Source organism: Thermomyces lanuginosus (genome assembly GCF_041956635.1).
Source record: "Thermomyces lanuginosus strain ATCC 200065 unplaced genomic scaffold VTN49scaffold_7, whole genome shotgun sequence".
Lineage (NCBI taxonomy): Eukaryota > Fungi > Ascomycota > Eurotiomycetes > Eurotiales > Trichocomaceae > Thermomyces > Thermomyces lanuginosus.
In genome coordinates, this window is record NW_027192341.1 from 265,759 (window position 1) to 290,797 (window position 25,039).

Here is a 25,039-nt window from a genome sequence, read left to right on the forward strand (position 1 = left end):
TTTCTTTCAAGCGGTGGTGCCTATCCTAAACACAAGCCGCCGCAAGCGACCAGGATGCGGCTCTGATAATCACCATCCCCGTCCCCCCTCCTTGCCACCAACATCTACAAGCCACCAAAAAAGACCCAAATCGTCCGTCCAGCAGCCCCGAAGCTCCACCGCTTCTGAAACGTGTTCGTCGATCAGAGGTTCAAGTTTGGGGATGTCATTGTGTCATCCTTGGACAAGACCTCTTCTTTTGTACAATGTTGATGAGCAGAGAGTACATAGTCAAAAAGGAATCCTTCCACATGTTGAGTCATCATCTTATCATATTATGGCTACATGACTCAACCTTGCTTCCCTCTCCTTCAGGTGTTGACATTCTGGCTGATCGCTGCGCATTCCAGACGGGAGGGCAGGAATGAGTCAATTCCGGAATGTGATTGGCTCATTGCCGGCGGTGTGCAGCAGGCAGCCGATCCGACCAATCAGCCGCTCCCCGCACCACCCTAAGCCATATCAGTGGATCTCGACCCGGAGTGGAGAATCAGGAGTGGGCCCCAACCTGCCTTGCGGTTCCACCAAGCAGTGATTGAGCTGCGAAGCAGCCAATCATGGCCGGGAAAATCAGGAACCCGCGCCTGGATGCCTGAGGCCATCAATATTCGGCCGGGGCTGGGCCAATGATCAGCCTGGCCAAGTGGACACCGCCTCTGCCAGTTGGTGATTCTGCCTTGAGAAATGTTGAATAGAAAAGGGTTTAGTTACGTCTGCAGGAAATAGAGCTGAGTTCGCCTCGTGCAAACAGCCAACTGCTTGACAGCGGTGGAGTGGTTCGCTTTCTGCGCAAGGGTTGGATATAATTTGACTTCCAAAGCCGAAACTAACGACTGAGCTTGGACTAGAGCTCCTTGACCATCCTGGGTCCGGATCTGTCTGCCTGTGTTTATCGCGGCAAATTTCCAGTCCCATCTCCCCGGCGAGGCTTCTTTTTCATTTTCTCGTCTTTCTGCCTGCGCTGGATGGCACGGTGCTGTCTTTGATATTTAACGGAACTCGGACAAGCTGTCCGGGTCTCTTCAATTTCCTCCATTGCCATTGTCCGACCTTCGAAAACATTCGAGGATCCTGACCGTAGCAGCCCGGTATTGAGGCATTGCGCAGTAGACGGGGATTGCGGACGGTCAGAATTGAGTTGTTGAAGTTATTGACCACTACAATCCACAGTCACCATGGATGGCCCCATTTCCGTGGACACGGCGCTCCCAGCGCCGGTCCCGGTTGGGACTCCAGAGCCCCAACAACTCCTCCCGGTCAACCACACCGGAGTCTCCGAGGACCGTGCACCGACTCCGAGACAAGAAGCACAGCCATCCGAGCCTGAGACATGGGAAGAGTCTCAGCCGGAGATTCAACAACCGACGGAGACCCAGCAGCAGGCGGAGTCCGAGTCGGCCGCGGAGCCGACTCCCATGGAGACGGTAGAAACCTCCAATGGGGAAGAACGCTCCGCAGAGTCTCAAGAATCCGCTCCCGCGGACACCCAGAATGACTCCGACCAAAGCTCGACTCCTGTGCCGACGCCAGAAACGCCAGAACAGGGCGAGGAACGCGAAACGTCAGCAGAGACACAACCGGCGGAGCCGGCCGAGGACGAAGAAAGGTCGACAGCCGGGGATGACGAGACAAACGAAGATGAGGAGCCGGCAACGTGGGTAGAATATGAAGAAGATGATTCCGCTCCCACCGAAGAGGAGCTGCAGGAAATCTATCCACAACCCAGTGCAGTCGACTGTAAGGACTTTTTCTCATATCGACAGAAGAGTTGCTGACCGAGAATTCCACAGATGACCACTGGGAGAGCAAGTTCTTCATTGACCCCGAAGACCCGGAATTCCGGCCCATCGAGAAGGCGCGCCTCACCTGGAAGATCAAAGGAGTGCGCGGCACCAAGGAACGCCCCAACAGAGCCCAAATAATGCGCTCCCCGCCCGCATGGGCTGCGGGATACTGGTGGACGATAAAGTTCTTCCCGCGGGGGAACGACGTGAGCTCCCTGAGTATCTACGTCGAGTGCTCCCGAGAGTTTCCCGAGCTGGACAAGACCATTCCAGACACGGACTTCAAGGTCCTGCGCGGACCTCCCGATGCGTCGCTCCAGGATTGCGAACCGGATATCCAGGTTCATCTGCCCGCGGCACAATCCACCGAGTGGTGCGATACCTACAAAAAGGTGTGCGAAAAAGCAGGTCACAACTGTAGCTCTGAGAGCTCCCAGGGAGAGGTCACTTCGCCAGACTGGCGGGTCTCGGCCGAGGTCGGGTTAATCTTGTATAACCCAGATGAGCCACGCACTCGCTATACGCACACATCGAGTCACCAGTTCAACCCGAACAGTAACGACTGGGGTTGGACGAATTTCCACGGTCCATGGGATGAAATTCATCGTCGCCAGCGAGGTCAATACCAGGCCCTACTGCGGAATGATACCTTGGCTTTTGACGCCTACATCCGTATATTCGATGATCCTACCAAGACTCTTTGGTGGCATTCCTGCAGCTCGGAACGCGTCTGGGACTCGTACGTCCTAACAGGATATCGGCCGCTAGGTGACTATGATATCAACCACAGCGTGGAGGTTGCCGCGCTGGCCGCCTGGGTTCATCTGGCCCCGTTCCGGAAAATCATCCGAGACGTCGATATTCTTGAGCATCTGTCCAACTGCCTCGTGAAGCCTCGCCCTGTTTGTGCCGCATTGCAGGAAGTGATTTGGCGACTCGGAAGTCAGGACGAAGGTTTTGTCAACACGGACAAGCTCACGGGAACGCTGAGGAACCTACAGGAATACTCAAGCGATGCTGTCGAGTTCTGGGAGAGGCTCCGGCGGTCGCTCGAACTGGAGTTGGAGGGCACCCCTGCCAAGGATGCGCTTGCACAGCTCTTTGACAGTCCGAAGATTGGCGTGCAGGAGGTCAACGCCTTGCCTGGAGACCCCATCACGCGGATCCGCGTCACCGTGGACAAGGGCAAATCGGTTCAGGATCTGGTCCAGGGTTACCTCGACAAGAAGCCTGGTCGTTGGTCTTTGCCCCCCGTCTTGCACATTGAGCTCAATCGTCACCGGTTCAGCAACAGCTCACGTCAGTGGAAGCTCATGTATGACAAAGTGGACTTGAGCGAGGTGCTCGACGTGTCGTCCTACGTGGCTGATGGCAAATGCGGCCGATACGATCTCTACGGCTTCATTGTTCACCGCGGGCGGCGTACGTCCCAGAAGTTCTTCAGTATCCTCCGACCTGGCGGTCCTGGCTCCAAGTGGCTGGCGTTTGATGATGGCCCTGATAACCGTGTTGAGTGCCTAACACGGAAGGCCGCGTTAGAGAATCATGTCGGTCCCCACCAAGGAGAATGGAGCGTCGAACAATCTCGTCGTGACTGCGTCGTGGCCGTACTGTATGTGCGTCACGACGTGGTTGGCGAGTATCTCCCGGGCCCTGTTGAGGAATGGAAGCCGCCTTCGAACGTGGTATCTTTCTTCCACTCGGAGCGGTACCGCACGGTTCCAGAGGAGTCCGAATCCGAGTCTGAACGAACGGTGCAGGTAGAAGTCTACAGTTTGCCATCCAAATTTAATGAGGAGGAACTTGGCAGTCTCTTTGACGCGTATGATTTGATGTCCGTCGCAAAACGAAACGACAACGTTCTCTCCCTAACCGTGCCCCAAAACACAACCCTGGCTGAACTCCGCAAGAAGGTTGCGCTCGCTAAATCTACGGAAACTGAGAAGATCAGTTCCGACCGCGTGCGTCTCTGGGAGATTGGAGATGTCAAGCCTCTCTTCCCAGCGACGGTACTCTTGAATCGGCTGTTCGACCTGACCGAGACGCTGAACCAGAACTTGACCGTCGTGCGGTACTGGATGCACATTCTCTCCGGATCAAACATTTACTTTTCCATACCCGATCCGATGGTGGCGTCTCAGGAGGCCGAATCCCAGCCCGATCAGGAGTCCATACCAGCCGCTCCGGCCGATGCCGCGGAAACCACTGATGTGACCATGACGGACGCTCCGCCTGCCGGGGATGCTCCCCCGGCTGAAAATAGTGCGAATGACGCAGTTAGCACCGAGGGGCCGAAGGAGCCTCCGCCACATATCTATTACTTTATCCAGTGGTTCGATGTCGAGAAACAAGCTTTCGTCTTCAAGGGAGGATTTTTCTCGGCTCTGGATGACAGCGTCGTTTCTGAGATCCGCAGACACTTGCAATTGCCGGAGGACAAGCGAATCCAGGTCTGGTCCCGGGTGGATGCAACCTACATTGCATCGACCGAATACTTCCCGGTTCCCGCGCGGGATTGCTTCTGCTATATTGTCGGCGAGAAGTTGACCAAGGAACAGTAAGCGCCCCTTCTCTTGTTTCTTGTACGGTTCGTACTAACGCCAGTTCCAGGCGGACCAATTATGCCAAGGCTGGACTCTTGACGGATCCGGATCAACTGGCGCAGTACCTGTGGGCGGCCGGCCGGAGACATCCTGTCCGCGCCTTCAGTGGCCATAAGACCATTGAGGCGACCTTCAACGGGGACTACTACAGCGGCGAGTTCCTCAAGGGCTACTACAACGGGACCGGAACGCACATCTCTGATAATGGCACGACGTACACGGGAGAGTTTCTTTTCGGCAAGCGCCACGGAACGGGCAAGATGGAGTATCCGTCCGGCGACACGTACGAAGGCGACTGGGCTGATGACCAGCGACACGGCCAGGGGACCTTCGTCGAGAAGGCGACCGGCAACAAGTACGTGGGCGGCTACAAGGATGGTAAGCGCCACGGCAAGGGCGTTACCTTCTGGGAGGTGGCGGACGAGGAGATGGACCTCTGCCAGATCTGCTACGCGGAGGAGAAAAATGCGCTCATCTACGATTGCGGACATGTCTGTGCCTGCCTGACCTGCGCTAACCGGGTCGACGTTTGCCCGATATGCCGCAAGAATGTGATCAGAGTGATTCAGATATACAAGACATGATGTGATGATGATTGACAAGGGAGTATAAAGGAAGGATCGGAGCGGGATCGGTGTTCGCTTTGGCGTGTAAACGCGGGGTGTCTGTTTTGTCCAATGAATATGGGCTCAATACCCATTTGCTACTTTTTAGTATCATTTGATTCTGTTTAAATGTCTGGTTTGAGTTGGGTTGGGATCTCGGGAGTCCCTATTAATCTCGCGGAGATATGCATGATGGTGTTGGATTAGGTAGATGCTAGCTTGAAGAATGCAACTCATATGCAGACCTTCGGAAACGCTCGGGAAGTGCGCGATCCATGATTCAGGCAGAAAGTCTTGCTTTCCCACATGCACTGCATGTTTTTTTGACTTGAATCACGTTGTCAAGTCATATCGAGTCGGGCATTTTTCTGGACTGCTCATTCGTACCCAATTGGCTCTGCATTCGGACTGCAGATCCTTGGGGAATTCACGCAATGGGCTCTGAGGAATCAGGGTCTAGTAGTGAATAAAATCACCACTCGTATCTACTATTTTGTCATCAAATCCTCTCTGCTATTTGATAAACGGCTCTTCTCGGGAATAAAGATGCAATCCATCGGTTGTTCCCAGAGCCTGATCGACGAGAGAAAGCTTAGATAAGCCATGCTTATCTCATCCCGGCACTGATCAACTCAGCGCTCGGAGCACCTTGAAAAGTCGACCAATCAGAAAGCATCGAAGATTCTTGCTGCAAGCCACACGGCTCAAAGCGGCAAAGCGTGAGCTGCAGAGTGGGGCCGGATCCAAAACCCCAGAGCAGCCGATTTCCGGAACTCTGATTGGCTGATGGATTTCATGCACGTTTTCTGAGCCCCAAATGCCTCCAGATCCACCTACATTCGTTCATTCCGCTCTTCAAGACCTTGCCGTCTTTCTTGATTTTCTGATTCCTGGTCGGCGTTAAGTGCAGAATAAACGTGGGATTGGGTAGGAGTACATGGGCCGGTGAGGTCGGGCTGACTCGAGTCGTTGATCGGACCCGTCCAACGCACAGACGGTCTCCTGGTTAGTGCCGCAATCGGTTGATTCCTCCAGCTGAATTCGTCTTCCAATTTGAAGGTCTGGTTAAATCACGAGCTGACAAATTGCTGGATTGCTCAGTTTCGCAAGTGCAAACTTTCACTTTCCAACACGCGACGAGGACATTACAGTATTCCAACGCTTGTCTCCGTTGGGCATCGTCTCGCTGCGGGCATTCCCACATTGCCCATTGGGCGCTGCATTCCTTCCGCAGGGAATCCTCGAACGCTAAACCCGGTTATCACCTGCAGCACGCCACGTTCGTCAATAAGGAATTATTTCCAAGGCGCTTATCACGCCTTTGTCCTTTGAAGAGATCGTTGTCCCTGAACTCTCGGCAGATCCATCTAGACTCGAGGGGCTGCGCTAAACCCCTTTCGTCCGGGCCTCCCATCTGGAACGCCTTGCCCGTTCCTCTGTCGGTCACGTGACATTCAAGCAGCCGCCTGCTGAAGCCCTGCCCAGCGCTAGTCTGGAAGCTCTCCTGCTTCAGGCCCCCTTTGCCTCTCCGTTCTTTTTCACACTGAAGTTCATTTGGACATTTCCACATTTCCCGGTCGATTCGCCGTGTCTGGACCCCGCGCGCGACCAGCGACCTAGCATGCGTCGGGAATGTCGGCGCGCTTCTCTTCCTCTTCTGGGTTCGGGTCCCGCGGGGATCGTTCTCCCCATCGTTTTGCCGACCGACGCCCACCGCCGCCGCTTGGGCCGCGAAATGATGACCCGAATTACACTCCTTTAGGCCGCGAGCCGCCTCGTGGGCCCAGGGCCTTGGTCGACTCCTCTTCCAGGGGCCCGCCCTTTGGTGGCCGCGGACGGGGCTACCCACCGCGCGGCGACTTCCGTGACAGGGAGAGGGACAGAGACCGGGATCGAGATCGGGATCGGGACCGGGATCGCGACCGTGACTTCCGAGATGGCTCGTATTATCGTCGTGACCTGGATCGTGACTGGGGCCGGAGAGATCGAGACTTTGACTCGCGGGATGCGCGAGGTGGAGGGAGCTATAGGCGGTCTCGGTCCCCGCCTCGGGAGCCACGGGACTTTCGGGATGCCCGTGACTCCGGCTTGCGGGATGGCGATATCGTGAGGATGCGTCGCAACTCCCGGGACAGTTTGGTCTCGACGTCGTCCAATCCGAATGATGGGCCGGGTCCGGGTATCCCACCTCCACCCCGCGGAGGCCCTGGCCGTGGCCGTGGCAGGGGTGATTGGGACAGTTTCCGCGGCCGGGGACGTGGGTATTTTCCCGGCGAATGGGATTCCTATCGTCGGCGGAGTCGTTCCCGGGATAGCTGGTGGGATCGCGATAGGGATCGAGATCGAGATCGTGATCGTGATCGAGACCGAGATCGGGATCGAGACTGGGATCGAGACCGTGATAGAGAGCCTGACATTCGAGATCGCGATTGGGACCGCGATAGAGAGCGCGATCGTGATAGACTTCGGGACCGCGACCGGGACTGGGATCGGGATCGGGATCGTGATAGAGAGATTAGCGACTTCCGAGATCGTGACTGGGATCGCGATAGAGAACGTGATCGGGATCGAGACAGACTTCGAGATCGCGACCGCGACCGAGACCGTGATAGCGATTTCCGGGATCGAGACTGGGATCGGGATCGAGATCGAGATCGGGATCGGGATTTTGATCGGCGAGATCGAGACTGGCGCGATAGACGGGATGATGATCGGCCACGTTTCGAACGTGATGACCGCGAACGGCCTGCTCCGGATTCATGGAGAAAAGCATCGCCGCCGCCCAGCAGGCTGGACAGCCGTGCACCCAGCATTTCGGCTCCTTCCGCTGGCCCGCAATCTACCCCCAGTGCTGGAGCGAAGGTTGACAGTAAGCCGGTCGACCAAGGGCCTGGCGAGCCGCCTCGCAGGCCATCGTCCGTCACTTCTGTGCCTCCCCGAGAGCAGCGACGCGATAGCGACCGGCTTGAAGTGCACCCGTCTCGGCTGGAGCTATTCAAAGAGTCAGCTTCCAGAGCTTCCCCACCTCCATCGGCTCCGCAGGTACCTGCATTCGGATCCGTTACGCTGCCGCCAGCAGCTCCTTCAACGCCCTCCAAACCACCATCGGTGCCCGTCAAGGTACCACAGCCGCCGGCGGAAAGCGAAAAGCCTCGTTCAGAGGAACCTTCGCTGGCCACGATCAAGCAACCACCAACTGGACCAAAGGCTGACCGCGCTGCTCCTCAGCCGCCATCGGAACCTCGCGCTGCTCGAATGACCCCTGTCGAATCGCGTCCCAAACAAGAAACACCGATCCGCGCTCCTCCCAAGGCACCGGCTGGTCCTGCCGCAGCGACCCGGCCAGGACCCGAGCAATCCCCCCCAACCGCCCCAGCTGCATTCCGACGACGTCGCGAGTCTTCCGAGTCTCAGCCGCATGATCACAGTTTTAGCTCATCCGTGCCGTCGGGCCCGGCGTCGACGACTCCTTCTCCCGTGCTCTCTCGGACCCAACTTCCCGGTGCACGGAGCACGTCTCCGCAGACGTCGCCTCGCTTGTCGCTCGCCAATGTGCCCACCGGACCGCGTGCAGGCGTGCGACCGCCAGGTCCCAGAGGACCTTCCAAAGGTAGCAAACAATGGCTTCGACCTGGGTATAACCACCGCGGTCCTTCTGGCGCGCCTGTCGCCCCAGGCCGCAACATCCCTCAAGGCGAAAAGGAAGCAGAGCCTTCAGCGGCTCCAGGGGAATTCAAACCAGAGCAAGTCAAGAAGGAACCGGCTATTGCCGAGCCAGAGAAATCCGCGTCAGATCAACAGACGGAGTCCAAGGTCGAGCCGGAGCCTCAAATCGAGCCCCAAGTTGAGCCGCAAATTGAGCCCCCGGCCAAGTCTCCTGCCGAACCCGAGAAAGCGCCTGTTGTAGATGAGGACGTGCAAATGGAAGATGTTCACCCGGATGCGAATGAGACCGAAGAACCAGAGAAGCCGTCGACAGCTGCACCGGAACGAGAAGAACAAGAAGGACAAGAAGAGGCTCCGATTCCGGACTTTACGCATGAGAGTGATGAAGAGGATGAAAATGTCTTTACAGAGGAATATCTCAACGAACGCAAGGAGCTCTTTGAGAAGGACATGCGTGCGTTGAAGGCGGAGATGCCACCCCCGACATTAGAGGATCCCGTGATTGTTGAGCTGCTGCTAAAGATTCAGCTCCTTGGTATGATTGCGGATGGCACTGTCGCCGAGGAGCCAGAGCCGTCGGCCACTGAGGTCACCCCGGACAGCCATGCCAAGGAGGTGGATACGGATGCGGATGTGGACGCAGCTGAGAAGGTACAAGAGGTGGTCGCGGAGGAGGAGCCCACTGTTGCGGAGGACAAGGCCAATGGTGAGGCAGTCAAGCCTGTTTCTAAAGATGAAATCACCGTGGAGTCGCTGCCCTTCTTGAATACGGGCCCGCCGACTCCTCTCTCGGATCTGGACGTGTACCAGGAGAATCTGAAAACGCACGAACGGATCAAAGATGCCATTCGCCGCGAAATCGCCAAGCAGCGACGGGAGACGTCCAAGAAGAACAAGCTGCTACGCGATGAGTTCCTTTCATATTATCGGCCGTGGCGTCTGGCTGTGCGTGAGCTGGATAAAAAGAGGGAAGAGAGAGAAAAGGCCAATACACCTGGCGTTGCTACGCCTCCAGGGGTGGCGCCGGGTACGCCTGCTCCGGAGCAGCCGAGGCGCTTCAAGGGCAACAGCGAGTTGGATTTCCAGAATGCACTTTTGGCCTCTGCTATCTCCGCCCAGGAAGAATCGGAGCGCCGGCGACGCATGGAGGCAACTGCCCGACCGGATTTGGACCGGGAGGCGGTCATCCCTGACATGCTGGAGCCGCACGAGGCCAAGGCCTGTGTGTTCAAGGATATCAACAACAAGGTCCACCCGGACGATGCCTTTGAAGTGTTTGGCTTCTATCCGCCCGAGGATAACTTCACGCCGGAGGAACACAAGATCTTTACGGATGCCTTCATGGCGTACCCGAAGAAATGGGGCAAGATCGCCGACGAGCTCCCGGGTCGCACCTTTCAAGAGTGTATCATGCACTACTACCTCACCAAGGAGGAGATCAAATACAAGGCGAAGCTCAACAAGCGCTGGACGCGCAAGGGACGCACAAGACGCTCTACCCGGCCCAAGTCGAATGCCCTCATGTCCGATCTTAACGGTGTCCGTCCTGATGATGAGAACGAAGACTCCGTCCCGGTCACTGATACTGGTCGTCCTCGTCGTGCTGCGGCGCCGACTTTTGGCGGCGACTCTGCTGCCGATGCCGAGGCGGCGAAGCGTGGGTCAAAGGACAGCAGTGAAGCGCCGGAGAAGCCCGCCGGCCGACGCGGAGGCAGGTCGGGCGCTGGGTCTCGTGGTGGCCGAAGGACGCGTGGAGGTCAACAACAACAACAACAACAGCAGCAGCACCAACAGCAACAGCAGCAACAACAGCAACAGGAAGCACAACAACAGCAGGTTGAGTCACCCGCTCCTGCTCGTTCCGCACAGCCTACTCCTACACCCGCCCCGGCGATTGTTGCAACAAGCGCTTCTCAGTCGCCACTGGTCGCCCCCGTGACAACTGCCGCCGAGCCAGCGCCGCTGATAGCCAAGCTGGAACCTGGTACTGTGGAGGACGTCATAGATCCGACTGTGCGCGCCAAAGAGCCGGATCGCGTGCCGGAGGAAGTGGCTTCGCGTCGACCTTCGCGCGCTCGTGGCAAGGAAGGTTCGGTCGGCAACGAGGGTGCAGAAGTCAAGACGACCACGGAAACTATAGGGTATGGTTCGCTGCAGCCGACCAGCTACTGGTCTGTGACGGAGGTGCGAGATTTCCCGGCCTTGCTTGCGCACTTCGGGAAGGACTTTGAAGGCATTTCAAATTTCATGAAGACAAAGACTCCTATCATGGTGAGGTCGCCGACGTCACCTGCGCTTCCGTGACTCAGCTGACAATGACTACAGGTCAAAAACTACTACCAGCGCAAGATTGATTCGGGAAACACCGAGTTCGAAAAGATTGTTGAGGTTGCCGAGGCCAAGAAGATGAGGGGAGAGCCTACCGGGCCATTGCCTGTGCCTAATGTTGCGCCCAAGAGGCGTTACGAAGCTACTCCGTCGGCGGTCACTCAGCGGCCACTGGCGCCCCATACTGACATTGATCAGTCGCAAAAGCCGAGGTCCGTGGTGCCGTCTTCTATCTCACCACCACCCTTGGGTATGCGACCTGCGGAGGGTGCCGAACGAAATGCGAGTCGGTATCATCCACTTGCTCAAGCACCGACAGGGGCCCCCACGATATCGGAGGAAACCTCACGCGCTGCCCGACAACCTGGGGCTGCGCCGCCGCGGGTGCACCAGGGCCCACGTTTGGGATATTTCAGCGATGATCGGCGGGGTGATCTGCGCACGACCGCCCTTGCTCCGGCTAGGACTTCGCAGGAACCCCACTCGTCACCGCATCCCGCTGCCATGCATGGCTCCCCTGTTCACTCCGAGATGCCTCGACTGGAGCAGCTGTCCTCGCAGCATCTCCTGCCTAGGACAGAAGCCCAGTATCAAGGATCACAGCAGCAGGTGTACGCAAAACCGCCGCAGCAGCCGCAGCCGCAGCCGCCGCCGCCGCCGCAGCAGCAGCAACAGCAGCAACAAGCAACAGCGCCACAGTCGGCAATGGCCGGCGGTACACATTCGCGACATTCAAGCTTATCGACAGCTCCTGCCTCGCCGATTCTGCTGCCCAAGCTTGCCAGTGAGCGCTCGCCTGCTCGTCCATCGTCCATCGGCCAGGGACAGTCGCAATCACCGTTCAATCCGTTTGGAGCTGGAGGACCTCCAGCTCACCAGCAAGGGCTCACATTGCCTTCCCCGAGCAAAGATTTGCCCAGGCCGAGCCCGACGCCGGCGCCTCCGGAGCCACCTCGCCAAGTGCCTGCCAAGCGGTCGAATATCATGAGCATTTTGAACGACGATGAACCCGAGGAGCCGCCACAACGCAAGCGACTTGCGAGCGAAGTGACGACTGCGCCCTCTCCTCGCCCAAGCTACGCTGCAACGCAACCGCCGCCGGTTCAGCCATCCCCAATGCGATACGACGAGAAGCCATTATACTTGTCTAGCCAGCGCCATGTTCAGGAGCCAACTCCAATCCTGAGCCAAGGTTCAAGTCGGCCGTCGCACTCGGACCTCTCGTCCTATTCATTGGGAAGTAGTTCTGGGCCCAAACCTTCCAGCGATTGGATGGCGCGATTCGATCCAAGAAGTCAATCCCAGCAGTCGCAGCCACAGCAGGCGCAGAGCGATGTTGGTGAGCGCTCGGCACCTCCTCCGACGAGCTATGGCAGCTTCCCGAGTTTATCGGCGTCCGTTAACAACACCCCTACCTCTTCGGCTCGATACCAGTCCGCGTACTCGTCGCAGCCAACACCGCCAGCCCTGCATGCGACGAATGCCCGGGATCCACCTTCATCAGCTCCAACTCCGCTGTATCGACAGCCCTCACCCCAACCGCGACCACCTAGCATCGTCCCACCATTCAGCTCTCGCCCGCAGCGGCCGGGGACGCCGTCGCAGCAGCCTTCGGCGACACCCTCTCTCAGCGTGCCGTCGCCACACCCTCCGTCGGGCACCGGCTCGCCCTATGGTCCTCCACCGTCTACAACGCAACCGTCACCGCATCATCCCCTGCGTCCACACCACCATAGCCATCCCCAGGCATACCAACAACATGTCCAGGCAATGGTCAGCGGCTCTCACCAGCAGCAGCCGCCACCCATTACCGGGGCCCCTCCGAGCTCCAACCCATTCGGCAGCCACGGGCATGGCACTAACACCCCACCACCTTCCGGACCAGGCCCGACCTCATCCACGCTGGGGATTCCACGCTCCTACACGCCACCGGCAAGCATCGTCGGGCATGGGCCGCCTCCTCCTCCGGCGCCGACAATCGGTGGGATTCCATACCCCGCCAAGCCGTCCTCGTATCAAGAAGGATCGGGACATCATCACCATCATCATCGGACGTTCAGTCATAGTTCAACACGTTAATTCCTGTTTTTCTGTTCATGTGTGTGTATGTGTGTGAGTATTTGAATGGGATGACACGAATAGAGCGCTCTTTAGTTCCTTGTTTCTGATTGGTATGGATATCAGCTTGTACTGTACTTATTTTGATGTGTCGAATGATACGAGTGAATGCATGGTAGAAGGCAATGGCTATTCAATATGACAATGCCGTCATTTACATGATCTACTCCGTACAAGCCTGCTATTATGTACTAGCGATCCCATTCCCTCTCACCTCTCCTCGCTTTCCGTAGCTCCGACTCCCGATCCCGCTCACTCTTTGCACTGCCTCGTTGTTGTTGTTGTTGTTGCTTTTCCCTCCTCTTCGCCTCACGGATCTCCTTCTCCTTCTCCCTTGGATCAATCACCATCAAGCTATCAAGCTCCTCCTCAGCATGGTGCGTCTTCTTCCAATTCAGGTCCTTGCCCAGCGTGTCTTTGCCAAAGGTAAGCCGATGCGTCATCCAACTTGTGTCGTTGGCGTCATCCTCGCCGTCGGCGTTGTCCGCGTTGGCGGTAAAAGTGTCACGGCAGGATTGGCAGTTGACGATGAAGTGGAGGTCACAGGGTTGAGGTTCCTCCTCCTCTTCTTCTTCTTCTTTTTTATCTGCTTTCGATTCTTGTTGTCGAGGTTTTTCTTGCCTCTTGCTGGTGGTTGTTGAGGGTTTTAGTGTACTCGACTCGAGCTTCGCTTTGAAATCGTTGAATAACCGCAGCGCCTCCGAGTCGGTTGCCCCCGCGGCAGCGGCCGGGTTGGTGACTGGGTTGGCGCCGAGGCCGGGACGTTTCCGGCCGCGGATTGACGACTTGGGGATCATGGATTCTAGGAGCGATTTTTTCTCTTCTTTCTTTTCCTCCTTCGTGGGGCCGACGTCTCGGCGCATGGAAGCTTTGAGGGCTTCGATTTCCGCTTTGGTTCGTTCGAGGGCGGATTGTCTTGTGCGTTCTCTTGTTGTTTCGGGGCCTTCTTCCTCGGATGGGCTGCGTTCGGGGACTTCGGGGTCCTTGGGGGGAACTTGGTGGTATGGGTCGGGGGTCTTTGGTCGGGTCTTGCGCGGACCATCTTCGGGTTCTTGGCCGCGAGGCGATGGTGAGCGCGCGCGCTTTTTGGGGACTCTTGTGGGCTCTTCTTTTCGTTCTTCTTGGTTGGCGGCTTTTGGTTTTTGCTCTAGCTCTTCAGCATGGGAGATCAACTTGGTGTTGAACTTGGGTTTGGTTGGTCTGATTTCCTCCGTCCCCTCGTCCGCGTCAAAGCTCAGCAGGGTCTTGCCGACTTTGCCCTTTTTCTTCTTCTTCTGCACAGTTGGCTTCTCTCCCGTCTCCTCCGGAACGGCAATTCTCTGCCGCTTCTTGAGCTTTCCCTCTAACGGCCCCAATTCACCCACATGACACGCCGTAATTTTCACCGGATACACTGGCCTATCCGTACCTTCGACCAATTCTGCTTCCGCAATCTTGATCACATTGTAGATACTATCCCCTTCCAACCGGCCAAACAGCGTACACTGCCCATTCAACTCCCTTTCGCAATTCGCCAGGGTAATAAAGAACTGACTCCCATACGTGCCATCCTCGCTCTTAGCCAACCCAAGAAGCCCGCGCCGATTAAACCTTAATCGACTATGCAACTCATCACGCAGAACAATCTTCTCGTTTGGATCGCGGCTATCAGGATCGTACTCAAATTCCGGGTCTTCGTAGATGGACTGTCCGCCAGAGCCCGTCCCAGTCGGATCCCCTCCCTGAATGATGAATCCGGGCACAACACGGTGAAAGACTGTGTTGGTGTAGTATCCATCCAGGCAATGCTGGAGGAAGTTCCTGCAGGCCAGCGGCGTTTGTTTGGCGAAGAGGGAGATGTGCAAGGGGCCGACGGTGGTTTCGAGGGTGGCGGACGCGGTAGGAGGGGGTTCGGTACTGTAGTGTTGCGACATGGTGTTCTTTTTTGTCCTCTCAAGGAGGACGCGTTGCGTTGCGCAGGTCCTGTTTTCGCGCTTGACGTTTTGAGTTGTTTCGCGGCGGTGCTAGAAGTTGTCGCGGAATTCCCCTTGTGTTCGTAACAGCGCGCAGCGTGCTCGTTTCAAGAAATTCGGCGTATAGAAGCGGACGCTTTGGGAGAAGGGGAATGCATTGGAAATGCTGTCCAGAGTGGACAATTCGAGCGTCTGCGGTGACGGTCAGTTGGAGAGCTCAGGTTTCTGGCTGCTCCGCACCAATGATGTTGCGTGATCTTATCTTATCTGATCATCAGTCTCCAAAGATCATAGAAATCCGCCTGGAATTTCTAACCCACTTGTTGCCTTCGTATGTACAAGTCATTGCCGACATTATGGTCGTAAATAATCTATAGTTCCAGCTCCTCAACCTCCATGCCGCACTCGACACATTTCTTAATTGTCATCCCCGTTTCCGGATTCTCCACACCTCTGCCCCATTGATGCTCATGCTTGGTTTTGCCGATGATATCGCCAAAGTTCCCGCCCGCGAGACCCTGACGACTTCTTCGGTATTGCTCAGCGCGTGTCCGCTTTTTGAGATCCTCAAGCTTCGTCTTGAACTTGACTTCACGCCGCCGCTTTTTCTCGGCCTCGCGCCGCTCGAACTCGGCGTCCAGCGCCTCGGGTGAACCCCATTTCTTCGGCGAGAAGGCGTACTCTTCGACCTGGTAGCGAAGGTAGAGCATCATGTCGTTCCAGGTGGCTTTGTGGGGGTTGGGCTTCTTCATGTGCGGGAGAAGTTCTTGGTCACGGAGTTCCGCTAAAGGACCGTCGGTTAGCCCGAAATTACATAGAACCAATAGGAAACACTTACGATCAGTTAATAGATAGTCCTCCTTTGCTTCCGTCTTCGTAAGCAAGCTGTATTTCTCGGGATACTTTTCCTTGCATGCATGGCAGACACAGCACTTGAACGCCTCCTCCCACTTCCAGTCAATCGCAAGACTGCCGCACTCGCGACACTTCTTCTGCTGCTCCTTATCATCCAAAACGCTCAAACCGGGCTCAAACGGCCCGACCTTCTCCTTCTCCATCGCCTTGAGCAACTGATGCCGCTCCCATTCCTTCTGCGTCATATGAGCGGGCTTCTTTTCCTTTTGCTCCTCCCGGGTATGGAGCGCCTTGTTGTGCGGATCGTCCTCCTCTGTGAGAAACCCGCCCTTGGTGTCCGTCATCTTGCTAAAATCGTAATCGACATACTTGGTGAAGTTCCGCGCCGGCCGGATCTTCTCCAGTGGTCGGTTGTTGTTCGTTCGCGCGTCGCGCTGCGATGCGGGCGTTTCCGCTGCCATCGCGGAGAACGATCGTTTAACTCCGCCGGTGGTCTGGTTCGCCGCGGATGCGGCGGCGGCCTCTTTCTCGCGTTGCTCTCGGATTGCTTTGGCTTTCATACGGTTGATTTCCTGGAGAGGTCAGCGTTCAGTTCTTGGGAGTCATTCCGCAAGGAGCTCACTATTCGGCGGAGTTGCTCTGGGGTCAGTGGCGGTGGAGGCAACTCGCCTCCAGCCGCCTGCTCACGAGGCGGAGTCGAAGGTCGTTCCTCGCCCATTGTTTTCAATTGATCTGACCCCAGGCGCCGTTGTCAAGGCTGCAGCTTTGGTTTGCTGATTGTCATGGGATGAATCTTATCGTCAGCCTCTTATCAGATCTGTTGATGCCTGAGGCATAAGTATTCACATGCTGTCCGTCAACAACTCCATCCGCAGTCGATCTATTGAGCCTTTGGGTCATAACGCGTAAATTATGCTATCCGTGAATATCTAACTGTCAATGAGCAACTGATATCGCCTATGTCATACAAAGTCTAACCCGAGGTCAAGAACGACTAGCTTCCCATGCCCGCCTGAATATCGTTGCCGCTCTCGAAGCTTCGTCCCGATCTCGAATCCGACGCCCCAGGAATTCTTGTAGATCTGACCAGAATGCATCTGTCGACAACACTTCTGCTCCGCTGGGTTCCTGCCCTCCCGTAGTTCCGGGCGCACTCTCCTGTGTCCCTTCTGCCTTCACTGTCGCCCCACCCATGATCATTACTCCAAACTCGACGGTCTTCCCACCACTCAGAGCATCCGGTTGCGCGTCGGACAGAATCTCTGCCAGCGTCTTCTCCGCACTGCCACCGACAGGCTTCTTATTGAACAGAATCTTAATCTTCTCCGCTGCGGGTGGTTGACCGCTATCGCCAACCACAACCCGCTGCCGAACAAACTCTCGCAGGTCATGCACTGTGGTCGTTGTTAGAGGCGCATTATCGAGGCTGAGATCGAGCGTCGGATTCCGCGCGGACTTGAGTTGCACGTTGACTGATTTGGCCGCTCCAGGAGCATCGGTGGTCTTGATCTTCTTTGGCAGAGTAGCATAGGATTGCGGTAGACGGGGCAGTGTGTACTGGAGGCGCCGCGTCAGCTTGATTGTTATTGAATTCTTCTGTCAATTGCTGCAGTTGAACCTACCGGGATAGGCCACTTCATCGAGCTTGGTTCCGCGACATAGTCCGGTGAGAATCTCACCGGACGAGAGTCGACGGTGGACAGAAATGATTTGACAAAGGAGAGTTCCGTCATATTTAGAACAGATTTGAATTTCGGGAAATCGGGTTACCCAGTATGTAGAACTTTCAGTGGCATGGAGGTTCGTTCATACAGGTCTCAAAGTACCTGACAGGGTAGATGGTTGGCCGCCCGCAGTGGGACAAATTTTGCCGTTTCTCACCGCCTTCACGGCACTCTGGCTGATGATCGGTTTATTGAAACTCACGGCTCCCATCTGGACGCGAAATTGCTTGATTCCCGACGGCATCATGCGTCTGAGGAATCCCATGAGGAAGCAAGAGGCATGAACGCCCCTGGATGAAGTCGAGATCACCATGCCCGAAAAGCGTGAGGCCGCTGAGGCAGAGAAGACAAATGTCAGGCGAGCATCACAAAGCGGATAGCAAAACGAAGGCCAGAGAGGGAAATCCATCCCAATGGCGTCGCTGCCACTGGGAATGAAAGGAAACTACACGTGCGCTGGCAGCAGACACTCGAGTTAGCTGGACTAATGTTCGCGGCCATGGACGGTCTCGCCGCAAACGTGCCTATCTGTCAAAAGCGAGCCGACGACATTCAAGAATACAATATCGCGAATATATCTCGAATGCACAAGGGCCGCGAGTTCATCAAATTCTAATATCACAGACTTTTTGATATTCACCTCAATTCCCGGCAATGTACACGACTGCCCATTTATGAATAGAGGGTAAATAAGCCTGAATACATATAATATTAATCCTCCGTACAAGGGTCATGAAACACTGGGGCTGCGAGAGGAAATATCCGTCTACCCATTATCGATTCGTCATTCATGCGAAGCTCTGGAGCAGTCTGCTCCTCTTTTGTTTCAGGTCGAGACTCCCGAACGGCATTCGAATGTGCCCCGGGGAGATCCACCGCTGTGAGCAACAAGAAATACGGAAGCCTTCGGCCATTCTCTCGCACAAGTTACAACGCCATGGACTGGGGTTGACGATGAGGATGGGTCACGCGGCTTTCCGAAGTCCCGCCAAAATTTCTCCAAAATTTCGCCGTTGGAGGACAAGGAGATTGCAATTGGAGTCTGCCGATGTCCGGACCAACAGTGGCTGCGGCTAGGGGCCCGGATCTTTGAGATAGTCGTGAGTTGACGTAGGCCTCCTCTACGGCGTGATCAGTATATGAATATATGACGGCCCAATGCTGCCAGGGACACTGACTTTCCATTGCCAACTCGCTCACTCTTGGTCATTCCTTTCCTTTCCTTTCCTTTCCTTCTCTCTGCCCTTCATTCTTATCGTCTTTCGCTGATCGAAATGTTGAGTGCATTGGGATCCCTCGCCCTCATCGCCTGGGCGACTGGGGTGCTGGCCACCCCCGTGCCGGATCCGATGATTACTCCTTCCCCCACGCTGACCAAACGGCAGTCGGCGTGCACCTTCTCAGGCTCTGACGGGGCCGCCGCAGCCATGGAGTCGCAGGCCATCTGTGCGACTATGACGCTGTCCAACATCGCCGTGCCTTCGGGCGACACCCTCGATTTTAACCCCCCGGAAGACACTACGGTACGAGTCTGTATGTGTCCGTACAGGGACATGCAGCTAACCGGCAGTGGCAGGTCATCTTCGCGGGCACCACCACCTGGGATTATGCGGAGTGGGAGGGTCCGCTGGTCCGCTTCAAGGGCAGCCGCATCACCATCAAGGGTGCGGCCGGGCATAAGCTGAACCCGGATGGCGCCCGCTGGTGGGACGGCAAGGGATCTAACGGCGGTGTTACCAAGCCTAAGTTCTTCGCCGCCCACAGCCTGGAAGACTCGTTGATTGAGAATCTCTACATCGAGAACACCCCCGTGCATGCTTTCAGCATCAGCGGGTGCGATAACCTCACCATCAGGAACGTGACTATCGACGACTCCGCGGGAGACGAGGCCGGCGGTCACAACACTGACGGCTTCGACATTGGTTCGAGCTCTAATGTCGTCATCGCCGACGCCAAGGTCTATAACCAGGATGACTGTATCGCTGTTAACTCGGGTACCAACATCACCTTCACCGGCGGGACCTGCTCCGGTGGACATGGACTGTCCATTGGCAGCGTGGGCGGCCGCAGTAACAACGTCGTCGATACCGTCACCATCAAGGACTCGACCATTTCCAAGTCAACCAACGGTGCGCCAATCCAATTCTCTTTCTTTGCCAACACTGTCTTCTTTTACTAATGTGCCTAATAGGGATCCGCGTCAAGGCCAAGTCCGGTGAGACCGGCGAAATCAAGGGTGTTACTTATTCCGGCATCACCTTAGAGGCCATCTCCAAGTATGTTTCTCCGTCCTGCGCTATTGCACCCTAATCTGACTGGTCCAGGTATGGCATCTTGATCGAGCAAAACTACGACGGTGGCGATCTCCACGGCGAGCCCACCTCGGGCATCCCCATCACCGATCTAACCCTCGAGAACATCTCCGGCGCTGGTGCGGTAGATTCGAACGGATACAACATTGCAATTGTCTGCGGCGACGGTGCCTGCTCGGACTGGACCTGGACGGACGTGACAGTGACCGGTGGGAAGGACTATGGCAGCTGCCAAAACGTGCCAAGTGGTATTTCCTGCAGTACCTAGGTGCAGTAGGTGCATACTGGAGTGGCAATTGCGTCTTATGAGTGGGACGAGGGTGTTGAATTAGTACTTCACTATGTATACTACTTTCTTTTGGGCTTGCTCTCCGTTGCTCTGCATCAGAGACATTGATCCAATTAAGGCTTCTTTGGTGCCACCTTCAAGAGATTGAGTGCTGAGTACTGTCAGTATCTGCTTCAATCACCGCAGATTTCCCCATTTAATTCAGCTGCAAGGACCGACCAATCAGGCAGCTGAGCATGTCGAATTGCTTCCCTCGGACCCGACGTCCAAAGTACTGACACTTGTATACTACCGAGACGAAGGCGGCGCATTATTGGAAAACAATCGTAAAGTCTACTGGTCCAGGGACGGTGATTGATGGGTCGATGTTGACCGCCCGCAGTGGGACTGATTCTGCCGACCGTCACCGCCTTCACAGCAGGAAAAAATTATGAGACGAGCATCGATAAAAAGTTCACGACTCTCAAGACAACGGAATTGTTTAATTGACGACGACATCATGCGCCTCAGTCGTCGCATGAGAAAGCAGGGGCCTCCCCCGCCCCTGGATGAATCCAAGATTACCATGCTTAAAAAGCGGAAAGCCGCTGAAGCAGAGGAAACAGAATCCAAGCGGCGCAAAGCGGAATCCAAGAAGGATGCAAAGAAAGCCAAGTCTAATGCCAATGGGGTCGCTGCCGCTGGAACAGGGAAGAAATTGAATGGCGCGGTCGCCGCCAAGAAGGAATCTGCAAAGACAAAATCGAAGAAGCAAACTCTGATCGAGTCCGAAAGCGAAGACGAGTCCGAGAGCTGGGACAGCGACTCCGATGCTGACACCGGCAAAAAGAAGAAATCGAACGGCGCGGCCAACGCTAAGAAACAATCTACCAAAACGAAGTCGAAGAAACAAATGTTGATCGAGTCTGAAAGCGAAGACGATGCCGAGAGTTGGGGCAGCGGCTCCGGCTCCGACGCCGAAGGTCTGGACGATCTGATGGCCGATGAGTTTGACGATCTCGATGGAGTGAGCGATGGATCAGATCATAGTGGGTTGGAGCAAAGCGGCGACGAAGATGACGAGCAGTCATTCAGCGAGGGGTCAATGCTCGACTCAGACGAAGAGGAGGAGCGCCCTAAGAAGGCCATGTTTTCAGACGATGAAGACAGCTCGGACGCAGAGGAGCAACTAACGAGGGCCAATATTGAAGGGTTGTCTCGAAAGCTGGATGAGCAGAAGAAAAAAGAGGAGGAGGAGGCTAGGCTGGAAATGCAAGAGTCCGCTATGCAGACCAATATCGCCGGCGATCATCCAGATGTCTTTGCAAGTCTTGAGGGCGAAGGCACAGTTACACCCGGCGTTGCCCCGAATATGCAGCTTCTCCGAACTAGGATTACCGACACGATCCGTATCCTGAGCGATCTCCCCAAGCTGGGCCGGCCGGACAAGTCGCGGGCAGACTACCTGCAGCTTCTGCTGGAGGATATTTGCTCCTACTACGGATACAACCAATTCCTCGCGGAGAAGCTCATGAACCTGTTTTCTCCGATGGAAGCATTCGCTTTCTTCGAAGCCAACGAGACTCCCCGACCAGTAGTCATCCGTACCAACACATTGCGCACCAATCGACGCACGCTGGCTCAGGCCCTTATCAACAGAGGTGTTGTGTTGGAGCCGGTCGGCAAGTGGTCCAAGGTTGGGTTGCAGGTGTTCGAGTCGCCAGTGCCTCTTGGTGCTACACCTGAATACCTTGCTGGCCATTACATCTTGCAAGCAGCGTCATCGTTCCTACCCGTCATGGCGTTGGCACCGCAACCACACGAGCGCATTCTCGATATGGCTGCCGCTCCCGGTGGTAAAACGACCTACATCTCGGCCCTAATGCGCAACACTGGTATCGTCATCGCCAACGATGCTAGCAAGGTCCGAGCAAAAGGTTTGATCGGTAACATCCACCGATTGGGGGTCAAGAACACCATCGTCTCGAATCTCGATGCCCACGAGGCATTTCCCAAGATCATGGGCGGTTTTGACCGCGTCCTGCTCGACGCTCCGTGTACAGGTACCGGAGTCATTTCCAAGGATCCCAAGGTGAAGACGTCCAAGACCGAGCGCGATTTCCTCGCCATCCCTCACAAGCAAAAACAACTCCTTCTCGCAGCGATTGACTCGACAAACCACCACTCCAAGACAGGCGGCTATATCGTGTACTCGACATGTAGCGTCACCGTCGAGGAGAACGAGCAAGTCATCCAGTACGCGTTGAACAAACGGCCCAACGTCCGCATCGTCGACACCGGCTTGGGTGATTTCGGCAGTGAGGGATTCACCAGCTTCATGGGGAAGAAGTTCGACGAGCGGATGCGCCTGGCAAGGCGCTACTACCCACATCGCGAGAACGTCGATGGCTTCTTCGTGTGCAAGCTGAAGAAGACCGGCCCCAGCCCGAATCAGACTTCGAAGAAGCAGGCGGACGCGCCGGATGGTGCCGCCGCCGCAGACGGTGAAGAAGAGGTGATCGACAAGACACCAATCACGGACGAGAAGGGCAATGTTGTAGGAGAGCCCGAGTTTGGTCCGTTCGACGACGAGGCGGATGCGGAGATTATTGCTCGCGGTGAGCGCCGGCGGATCCGGAGGAGAGGTTTCGACCCGAAGGTGGTCTTGAATAAACCGAAGAAGGGTGAGAAGAAGGAGAAGGCGGAAGAATCGAAAGAGGGGCAATCAAAAGGGGAGGAATCGAAAGAGAAGAAATCATGATGGACGTTCGATCTACATTTTGAATATACTTACTGGACTTCTCAGCGAAGTTGTTACATGTCGTGAGGGTTTGTTAGGGTTGGCGTATATCGAGGATTCATCTGTATTACGTTCGAACGGGCAATTGAATCCAACGTATGTACAAATACTTTTCAGACGTGCTATAAATTATCACAGATTCACAGTACTTATCGCTACATTATCGTGACAAGATGTGTGCCCAAGAACGAGAAATCTAGATCATCGTTTTCTTTAAGAAATTCCTTCGTGATCGCTGCTCACATATAGTCGTCCTCGCTGAAGTCATCGACATCCAATTCTCTCAGTCTATAACCATTTGCCAGCTTCGTGGGGACGTTCAAGTCAGATGTTAGGGTTTGGAACAATCGTACGAATAAACCCTAACCCTTTCGTACAAAGGCGGTATACCTTGGCAGAATCCTGATATCAAGCATCAGCGCGCATTCGATGGAGTTCGCTGAATTGGATCCTCCCAAGGAACCAACAAGTCTTCGAGATGTGGTCCTGGGTTCTGCAGCTCAAAACTCAGATGCATCTTGATGTCTGGAAACATTTCGGGACAGCGCAACCATGCGTCTTCGGACTCGCACTCCCAGAATAGCCAGCCTTTTCCGCCCCTGGAGGCCGAGTACCACCATGCGAACACTCCAGTGAGCGAACCGGCAGAGATTGGTGAACATAGAGTGATGGCCGGTCATGGCGACAGTGACGCCGGATACTTGGGCTCGTACTCTTCCGGCTTGGTACAGTCTGAAGGCCAAGACGAAGACGGCACCAATCGCGACCCTGATCGGATGCTCTCCCCAGAGATTGAAGTCGAGGACGAAGAAGCCGACTTTGAGTCTCAGTTCTCGATGGACAATGACAACGATTCCCTGGATTTTGACGGCGGATCGATCAACTCCGACGAAGAGGACGATGCAGACGAGGATGAGGACGAGGAGGAGTCTCCGGGAGATAGTAACACCAGCAGTAACAACAACAACGGCAGCAACAACAACAACAACAACAACAACAACAACAATGTTGCCATGCGTCGCTCCTACATGCAGTCTTCCAGTTCGCTGAACGGTCCGAATGCGTTTGCGCCGCCGTTTTACAACCGCCCGCCGACGCCGCTGCCTCCTTCGCCTTCTCTGACGTCGCTCCTGCGCCCGCCGTTCTCAACCACCACGTCCCGTCCGACGACGCCGGATACGTCCGATGCGGAGACGCAGAATGATACGGAGGCGGCGGTGGCCAAGTCTGCGCGCATCGCGACAACGGTGCCGCGGGCACGGCCAAAAGTGCCCACGTATGAGTACTACGGGTTTGTGTTGTATCTCACCTCGTCGTTTGCTTTCTGTAGGTCTCGGATTCTCCCTTGTTTCCGCATGGAGTAGATAACTGACTCGGGGGTTGCCGCTCAAGTGATGTACCTCCTCTGGTCCTACCTCCCATCGCCCTTCCTGCACCAACTAGGAATCCACTACTATCCGAACCGCTGGTGGTCACTCGCGATCCCGTCCTACCTCGTGATGACCATCGTGTACATCTACGTTGCCCTCGCGTCCTACAACACGGGGTACCTCACCCTACCCATGACCAGCATCGAGAACATCGTCGACGAAGTTGCCAACATCGCCGTCATCGACAGTAAAGGCCGTCGTCGCCCCGGCGGATCCGAGAAGATGAAGCCCGGCTCAGTTACCTCGCAGACCATGGGTCGGCAACAACAGCAGGGCGGCAGTGGCCAAGGGACGTTCACCAGCTGGAAGGAGATTTGGTCAGAGGGTACGGATGCAGTGATGGATATCCCCGTTGGTGGGGTTTGCGAGGTTCTGTACGGCCCAGAGAGGGAAGAGGATCCCGAGTTGGTCCAGAGTCGGTATGAGCCCGGATATCAGGATTATATCTCTGATCGGCTGCGGAATCATCAACATCTAGATGACGGTGCATATGGCCGATCGACTGGGTATGACAAAACATGGAGGTATTCTTCATAAATATTGTTCTAGGGAAGA

The 25,039-nt window shown here is 55.7% G+C and overlaps 8 protein-coding genes across 8 annotated transcripts; 5 read left to right on the forward strand and 3 right to left on the reverse strand.

The window, feature by feature from the left end:
• Positions 1 to 1,214: 1,214 nt before the first annotated feature.
• On the forward strand, positions 1,215 to 5,010 carry VTN49DRAFT_7533 (uncharacterized protein; the record flags this gene model as incomplete). Its single annotated transcript, XM_069415813.1, has 3 exons — positions 1,215 to 1,776; positions 1,830 to 4,380; positions 4,434 to 5,010. The coding sequence occupies 3 exons, from the start codon at positions 1,215 to 1,217 to the stop codon at positions 5,008 to 5,010; spliced, it is 3,690 nt and encodes a 1,229-aa protein (XP_069271894.1).
• Positions 5,011 to 6,663: 1,653 nt separating this feature from the next.
• VTN49DRAFT_7534 (uncharacterized protein) lies at positions 6,664 to 13,104 on the forward strand (the record flags this gene model as incomplete). The annotated part of the gene is made up of 2 exons (XM_069415814.1): positions 6,664 to 10,968; positions 11,023 to 13,104. The coding sequence occupies 2 exons, from the start codon at positions 6,664 to 6,666 to the stop codon at positions 13,102 to 13,104; spliced, it is 6,387 nt and encodes a 2,128-aa protein (XP_069271895.1).
• A 230-nt stretch (positions 13,105 to 13,334) lies between these two features.
• On the reverse strand, positions 13,335 to 15,056 carry VTN49DRAFT_7535 (uncharacterized protein; the record flags this gene model as incomplete). The annotated part of the gene is made up of 1 exon (XM_069415815.1): positions 13,335 to 15,056. The coding sequence occupies one exon, from the start codon at positions 15,054 to 15,056 to the stop codon at positions 13,335 to 13,337; it is 1,722 nt and encodes a 573-aa protein (XP_069271896.1).
• A 410-nt stretch (positions 15,057 to 15,466) lies between these two features.
• VTN49DRAFT_7536 (uncharacterized protein) lies at positions 15,467 to 16,668 on the reverse strand (the record flags this gene model as incomplete). The annotated part of the gene is made up of 3 exons (XM_069415816.1): positions 15,467 to 15,879; positions 15,934 to 16,522; positions 16,573 to 16,668. 3 exons carry the CDS (start codon positions 16,666 to 16,668, stop codon positions 15,467 to 15,469), a joined length of 1,098 nt encoding a protein of 365 aa, XP_069271897.1.
• A 266-nt stretch (positions 16,669 to 16,934) lies between these two features.
• VTN49DRAFT_7537 (uncharacterized protein) lies at positions 16,935 to 17,683 on the reverse strand (the record flags this gene model as incomplete). The annotated part of the gene is made up of 2 exons (XM_069415817.1): positions 16,935 to 17,507; positions 17,573 to 17,683. The coding sequence occupies 2 exons, from the start codon at positions 17,681 to 17,683 to the stop codon at positions 16,935 to 16,937; spliced, it is 684 nt and encodes a 227-aa protein (XP_069271898.1).
• Positions 17,684 to 18,948: 1,265 nt separating this feature from the next.
• VTN49DRAFT_7538 (uncharacterized protein) lies at positions 18,949 to 20,254 on the forward strand (the record flags this gene model as incomplete). The annotated part of the gene is made up of 4 exons (XM_069415818.1): positions 18,949 to 19,197; positions 19,251 to 19,803; positions 19,866 to 19,950; positions 19,999 to 20,254. The coding sequence occupies 4 exons, from the start codon at positions 18,949 to 18,951 to the stop codon at positions 20,252 to 20,254; spliced, it is 1,143 nt and encodes a 380-aa protein (XP_069271899.1).
• A 520-nt stretch (positions 20,255 to 20,774) lies between these two features.
• VTN49DRAFT_7539 (uncharacterized protein) lies at positions 20,775 to 23,015 on the forward strand (the record flags this gene model as incomplete). Its single annotated transcript, XM_069415819.1, has 1 exon — positions 20,775 to 23,015. One exon carries the CDS (start codon positions 20,775 to 20,777, stop codon positions 23,013 to 23,015), a length of 2,241 nt encoding a protein of 746 aa, XP_069271900.1.
• A 560-nt stretch (positions 23,016 to 23,575) lies between these two features.
• VTN49DRAFT_7540 (uncharacterized protein) lies at positions 23,576 to 25,021 on the forward strand (the record flags this gene model as incomplete). Its single annotated transcript, XM_069415821.1, has 2 exons — positions 23,576 to 24,380; positions 24,447 to 25,021. The coding sequence occupies 2 exons, from the start codon at positions 23,576 to 23,578 to the stop codon at positions 25,019 to 25,021; spliced, it is 1,380 nt and encodes a 459-aa protein (XP_069271901.1).
• Positions 25,022 to 25,039: the final 18 nt, after the last annotated feature.